This window comes from Sceloporus occidentalis, unplaced genomic scaffold (genome assembly GCF_023333645.1).
Source record: "Sceloporus occidentalis isolate IW3139 unplaced genomic scaffold, rSceOcc1.0.p SCAF_1, whole genome shotgun sequence".
Classification (NCBI taxonomy): domain Eukaryota; kingdom Metazoa; phylum Chordata; class Lepidosauria; order Squamata; family Phrynosomatidae; genus Sceloporus; species Sceloporus occidentalis.
Window position 1 is genome coordinate 78,392,812 of NW_028316981.1, and position 7,386 is coordinate 78,400,197.

The 7,386-nt window shown below is 41.1% G+C and overlaps 1 protein-coding gene across 3 annotated transcripts in view; it reads left to right on the forward strand.

Annotated features, from left to right (window-relative positions):
- Positions 1 to 6,999, forward strand: part of LOC149321662 (inositol hexakisphosphate kinase 1-like) — a 49,472-nt gene extending 42,473 nt beyond the window's left edge. For all 3 annotated transcript variants that reach the window (XM_089526504.1, XM_089526515.1, XM_089526523.1), the window contains one exon: positions 1,686 to 6,999. In XM_089526504.1, the coding sequence (XP_089382630.1) occupies positions 1,686 to 2,192 (507 nt within the window). In that variant the 3' untranslated portion in view covers positions 2,193 to 6,999. The remainder of the gene's footprint in view (positions 1 to 1,685) is intronic.
- Positions 7,000 to 7,386: the final 387 nt, after the last annotated feature.

Consider the following 7,386-nt stretch of genomic DNA (forward strand, 5'->3'; position numbering starts at 1 on the left):
CAATCCTGATTCACATACGAAACACTAATCCTATGGGTACTTAGGATCCATGAACACACTGGGATTTACTGTCAAGCAATAATAGGGCAACACCTTTGTATGAGGATGGGGACCTGGTGCAGAATGCTACCAGCTATTTAACTGCAGAGATTCCAGTGTGTCATATGTAGATTTCCTAGCCCAAATGAGCTCAGTCCTCTTGAAAACAAACAACTCAACTGGGAATGGGGTTCGTTGAGGTGGCAGGCATATTCTGAGGTTATTACCTTAGGAGGTTTCATGTAGTAAAATGGATAGGAGAACTGGACATGGATGATAGCACACATTCTCAGAAATAGATGGATATTTGTACTGTAGAGTATGGTTGACAGGAAATTTCTTATTTGTGAAACCATTTAGGGCTGCTTGGTATTCCAAGTGGGTGGTGGTTACACTGCTTCCCAAACCCAGAATATGTCCAGTGTCACCTCACAGGTAGTTGCCTCTCTTGCTTTGAGTGACAGTGATTTCCCCCTTCGCCTTCTTAGCTAAATGCACCTTCACGACTTGCATGCTACTGCCCTCATCTGGAAGGTGGCTGCCTGTAACATCTTGGTTATGGTAAAGCTTCCTACTGATTTCAATGAGAGCTGTCATTTTGTACTGTCAAGCTCATGTCTTTGGATCTACAATTTACAGGAACTGTTGATTCTATGACTTCTGCTTTGGCTTGTTTTACGCAGTAACAGTGGTGACCTGAACATGTATTGATTAACAACGTATTTAACTAGACTGTTATTTTTTCCCCATTTATGCTTTTTTTATACAGAGGATTCTGTGGCCAATTATGATCTAACGTATTTAACAAGAAAACTGGAAAAAATTGCTCTCTTGAATGGGATATTGAAGAAGTTTGCATCCATTTTTAATGCCATGATGGAATTATATACAATCCTTTCAGCTCCTTAGAAAAGGCAACCAAATTTACCAAGGCATTCTGTGGAGATGCATCATCACATTTAGTTTGGTTGCTAAGGATCCTGTATTTGAGTTCTGCCTTTCTTGATTCTGGCTCTGAAGTGTCTCTTAACTGAATGTATGGAACAGTCCTTCATAGAGATTTAAATTGGCATAGCAGGGAACTTATTTTTACTTGCCAAACACTGTGCTTTGAAGAAGTGGTATGATATTTCTGTTGTCTTTAGCTAAGATTCTTCGCTTCTGGTGTCTCAGAAGAGCCAAGATTTCCTTCAGCTACTGTAGAAAAGAATAGCTGATTAGTACAATGGGTACATGGTATCTGTTGGAGTTTAGTTCCAGGACCTCCTGTGGATACCAAAATCTCTGGATGCTCAAGTCCAGTTAAATACAGTGGCATAGTAAAATGGTGTTCCTTATATAAAATAGCAAAATTAAAGTTTGCTTTTTGGAATTTATATATTTAAAAAATATTTTCAAGCAGTGGATGCTTGAATCTGTGGTTAAAAATTCTGTAGATACAGAGGGCTGACTGTACTTCTTTGTAAATGATAACAACAACAACAACAACTACAACAACATTTATTTATAAGGCCCTTTCCACCAAAGGGTGGAACATCAAACATTAATCAAAAACAAAGGATAAAACTTAGACAATAAAAATGCTAACATAGTATAGTACTTGACTATCCTTATAAATCATTTAATGATTTCTCTCTACATTACAGGTGTATCAACTGGACACAGGGCATTATTTGTGCAGGAATAAATACTATGGTAGAGGTCTTTCCATTGAGGGCTTTCGCAATGCCCTCTACCAGTACCTGCACAATGGCGTTGAGCTGAGAAAGGACCTCTTTGAGCCCATCCTGAGCAAACTGCGAAGTCTGAAATCTGTATTAGAGAGACAAGCCTCTTATCGCTTCTACTCAAGCTCCTTGCTTATCATTTATGATGGAAAGGATGTCCGGTCTGAGATTAACATAGAGTGTAGACCAGAGATGCATTCGAAGCAAGTGGACCTCTCTCTTCCAGAGAGCCTACATGATGCCAGCAGCACAGAGTCCCCCACCATCCAGCCCAAGGTGGATGTACGTATGATTGACTTTGCACACAGCACATTCAAAGGCTTTCGTGATGATCTCACTGTACATGATGGTCCTGATATGGGCTATGTCTTTGGACTAGAGAGCCTTGTCAACATAATAGGACAGATGCGGGATGAGAACCAGTAACCTTGGACTGGACTCCTTAATTTTCTCCCCAATGATAGGAACAGAAAGGACTACCACTCTTACAGAGAACGCCGACCCTGCTGCTTTGAAAAATATTCTGTTGCTTCAGTGTGTTTAACCTCATCAATGGACACAATATCCTGGATGATCCTGGCAAAATGGCTTTCACTATCCTGGCCTGGACTGTTTGTGGAAAGACAAATCTCATGGACCCCAGTGTTGAACATTTTGTACCTGGGGTTTGGCATTTGTCCTGCACAGCCCTGTGATTGTGTCTGTTAGGAATGTGGAAGCTGCATCCACAGGAAAGACAAGGGGTGATGTTCTAAGGGTGTAGATTTTGGGATTACGATGTCTCTCTTTCCTTATCAACCTTCCACTGAGGCACTATGGTTTCAACCACTCTTCTTTCATTTGAAAAGGGCATTCAGATCCAAGGAAACATTAGTTATGGGGCTGATTGAGGCACATGATTTGCACACACTCTACTCTGCTATTGCTGCCCCTGAGCAGATGTGTGAGACTCTTCTAGAGGTTACAGATGAATACTTCATTTATATTCTCCGACCTGGGAGTTATCAGATCATCCTACCTGGGGAAATAAATGACCAAAGGAAAATCAGTGCAGTGCTTTAATGGTTTTGCCCTGCATCCTGTTGATGATGTGTGCCTGCCTCCCCTCATCATTTCCTGAAGTGGATAGAAATTCCAGAAAGGCCTGGTTAGATATCAGCCATATTGTCCCAATCTTACTTCTTGTAAGATTATGGCTAGCTAAGCTTATTGTTGATAGCACAATCAGACTGGTCTCTTACAAGGTACTAATAACGTTTATTTGGTACCAACTCTGCCCTTGCCTTTTTAGAACTTGTAGGTACAATAGTATCTTCTTCAACCTCACTCAGATCCAAGGACCATGGTTCTGGGCTGCAGTATTGCTTTTACCCCCTTCCTTTCCAAGCAGGTTTTCTTCCAAAATGATACAGGTTCTATCCACACTAACAAATGGCTAATGAGGAAGTTGATGAGAAACAGGCATTTTCATTTTCAGAACTTGTTCCTTCTGTAGCAGGAAGCATCTGCCTGGCTTCGGTGGCCTTCTAGTTGAATAGGCTGCCATCTGTGCTTGTTTTCACCTCAGGGAGTTGTTGTTTGCTGGCCTTGTTCCTATGATTAGTGACTTTTTGAATGCAACTGGGCTATATTCTTGCCCCGCGTACATGTATGGATTTCTATGTAGGGGATAAGGCAAGGTGTCATTGGTTTGTAATGTTAATCTTGATGGCATTAGTTCATTATATGAATTGTCACAATTAATTCGTAGCTCTTGGTAGTGATGACAACCCTAAAGACATTAGTTGCTCTGATTAGAGCTTGGCCTAATATAGACGGATGCACTAGACCTCTTGGAATGCACTTTTGGGGGGAAGGGAACAGTTCATTGGAGAACATCTGTCGAGGCATTTTGGCTTAGGACAGTTGTTTCAAGTGTTCACTGCCAGATGCATGTAGAAACGGTTAGAAACTCCTGTTTGTTTGGGTGAATCTGCCCTCCCCCTCTCTTTAGGGTATATAAGGCCTTCACAGGTCTGTCTTGAAAGTGTTCTTGGATCTTTTTCAAGGAGCAGCTGGTGGATCTCTCTCTCTCTTGCCAGTGTCTAGTCTGCAGAAGCAAAGCTTCCTGACTTGGTTCTACACGAAGAGCAGATGGGGGAGCCACCTTTGTGCATTGACCAATTCAGCACTAATGTTAGATCTCACTTTTTTCCAGTGGGAGCCTCTATAATGAGACATTTTACACTTCTTCTAGCATTACTTTTGATTACCAGATCTTAAGGGAAATGTGCTTCTTTCTGCCAGCTATTGCTTTGAAGTCTTCATATTGAGTTGGAGGCATCACAATAATTTCTTTCCTGTTCATATTCTGATTAAGCAAAGATCTATATCACGTGAGAACATTTTTATTCCTCCAACAGCTTCTTTAGTGACATAGAGAAGACTATAGAAAACTGCTCTTTGTTTTAAAATCTAAAGCTTATTTCCTTTAAGGTCCTTGTGGTGACCACCTCCTTTAAAAAAAAATAGACATATACTCATACCCGCACTTCTCTAGACTGTTCTGGGCTTCACACTGCAAATTCCAGAGCTTGTATATAGCATTATCTCCCTTGCCAGTTTTTTCTCCTTTTTTTTAAAAACGAAGTTATTAATTCTATTAGTTTCTCCATAAGGACCCAAAAATATTAAAGGACATGGTTTTCTCAGTATTTTAGTGTTGTGGTTAGTTTTCAGCCAGCATAACTGCAAAGCACAGTCTTGTTCAATAGCAATAAGCTTTCTGAGTTCAAGTTATTTGAGTTAAGTAGAGACATGGTTGTGATGATTATTTTGCATGTCTGAAGGGATTTGCCTTTCACTGCCCCAGAAATCTGCTTGCAGCCAGGCAGAGTATTAATGGATCTAGTTTTTGTTTGAATCTCTATTCAGCGTGAGCCTGTACATTTCACATGTGCATGGTTTTTCTTATATGTGCAGGTATATTTGTGTATAGCCTGGCAGTATTGGAGTACCTGGAGTGGAGAAGTAGTAGCAAAGCTGTGTAAGAAAACATGGACAGGGAGGGCTCTTTAGGAAAGTACCCATACTGCCACAGTAGATGAATACAAGCAGCTTCCTTCTGAAGAGTTATTTCTAAGCCATCCCTTTGAACATGCCACAGAATCAGTTTCTGCAACTTGATGGTTGCTTAGGTTGAAAGAATCTCTGTAGAGTCAAAGTGCCTTCTAACGGGCACCCAGAAAGATATCAGGAGATAGGAAGGGCGGAAGCAGAATGTTTGCCATCAGTGGCTGTCCTCTCCGTTGAAGGACATGGTTTACTGTTAGTTGAAACATGCATCTTTCAAACAAATGGAGTACACTAGATTTATTGCAGTATCTTCTGGAGCTCTACCCATTTAGGAATTCATGAAGTCATGCTAATTGTTTGCTGTTCCTATTGGTATTAATTTGCTTGGCTATAGTGGAAGTTCCTGTTTGTCAGGAGAAAATAGGTACAATGTGTAAAGAAAGTAGGTCAGAGTATTAACACATCCCCTTGAACTTGTTCTGCCTTGAAACAAAGGGAATTGAATTTGTCCCAAACAAAGCCAGCTTGCCCTATGGCTCTGTGGAGTATTCCGTCCCATTCTGTTTTGTTAAATGAATGTGGCTTTGCTAAGATAAGACCCACACCTGTTACACTGGAGCCAGCCTCCTTACTCTATTGGTTATATTTGTGAAAATCTGCCATTTCCCAGTTGGTTCTACCTCATTATCTAAAGTAAAATAGTTCAAGATAATAATTAAGCATCTTGTGCCATTTTAAGGGTGTTGCCAGAAAGGTGGAAGCTATATTTCAGGTGTGTAGATACCTAATATTATAAAACAAAATAGCACAAAATGACATTTGTTTGGCTCTGAACAACTAACGTAAAGCAACTTTCCCCTTCGTCCTCTAGTTAGAACCAGGGTAGTGTTGCTTGTTTGTGCAGTTTTTCGCTCATCAGAAGGTTAGAGTATAACAGCTCTATCTTGGAATGGATAGAAGACCCACAGTGAGACTGAACATATTTTAGGAAGAGGATGCTGATCTGGACATCTGTGTCCAACCAAGCCATTCTGCATGCATTATATACATTCAGGTCCTCTTCTGGAGGCATTGTAAATAATCCTTCCAGTCTGTTCCTACGGGAACACCATAGCCTGTTTGTTGCCCTTTACAGCTTGCTGACACTTTTATGTCCAGTAGTGTTGCCTCTTGTAGCAGGATTTTGCACGTACTGTGTAGTTGCCTTCATGTAGATGATGAATCAGCTTTTCAGCCTTCTGGAATACATAGCCAGCTGTCTCTCTAGCAATACATAAAAACTGCTAGTGTTGGTTTATGAACAGTGTTAGGGGTCCCTTTGTTTTACCAATAAGGGCCAAATGCAAGTTCACCTGATAAGTACTCAATTTCTTTTTTATATTGGTGGCAGCTTCTGCCTTGGAAGTATCTCTTTCTCTCCTCAGTTAGAGGTTATTACTGCACTGTGCTTTTTGTTAATAACTGATCTTGCCCTATTAGTTGGTGCAGGGGCCACAATCTCTTTATTAGCACCTTTTTAGCCTGGACCTGCTGCATGATCTTTCCAAAATATCAGTTTGAGTATTTCCCTATGAATGATGGAGAGTTGCACTTTGGATAATGCTCAGTCTAGATGACTCCAAAGAAGGCCCTTTGTGTGTCATGGAGATGATATTGCTATATAAATCTGATTCTTACACATGTATCTCCATCTGAAAGAACTTCAAGGAAGAAAACAAAACTGGCTTCTGTTGAACACTGGCAAAGAGACTGAAGGCCAGTTTCAGTTTCTGTAGCCTTACCCACATGCCTGCAGCCATGTACAAACTGTGCCACCACAGAGGACCAAACCACAATTCAGATCAAAGCCCTGTTGCCTGCCTGCTGCTCACAGGTTGGGTTAGATCGGCATAGTATTAGAAAGTTAACAATATTTCCTGCTGAGCGAAGGTGCTCTGACTAGCCGATATTTTATTTGAGCATTGCACCAGCAACTTGCCACAAGCCCTTGGAGTGCACCTGACTACACATTCTGCTGCTATTGGTGTTTAACGTGGAGGTGCAATCTGTGGGCATACGCTGCTTTATGGCTTGTTTGTAAAAGGGTCTCCTCAAATCATAACTTTTTGGATTTAAAAGGAGAGGCAAATAATGTTGGGCCTGTTACAGACAGGCCAAAATAAAGCTGCTTCGAGTCACTTTAGAGGTATGGTATTTCAATGATGCATGCATCCTAAGAGTCCAAAAGCCACACCAAAGCCACGCTCCAGTCCTAAGGACTGGAGTGCAGCTTTGGTGCAGCTTCCAGACTCTTAGGACTCATGTATCATTGAAATACCATACCTCCAAAGTGACTCGAAGCAGCTTTATTTTGGCCTGTCTGTAACAGGCCTTGGTTTCATGGACTACTTTTGACCTTCTGGAGGTAGTGGGGAGGGAGGGAGGGAGTCTGGCTGAAGGCCTACGTATTTTTTTGTTTTACTGTAAGTCTGGAAAGAATCATCCAAGTCAGGTACAGACTTTGGTTGTATTTGTACTATTATTGCATGCTTATCTCAGGAGCAAAATGTTGTTTTTTATACTTTAA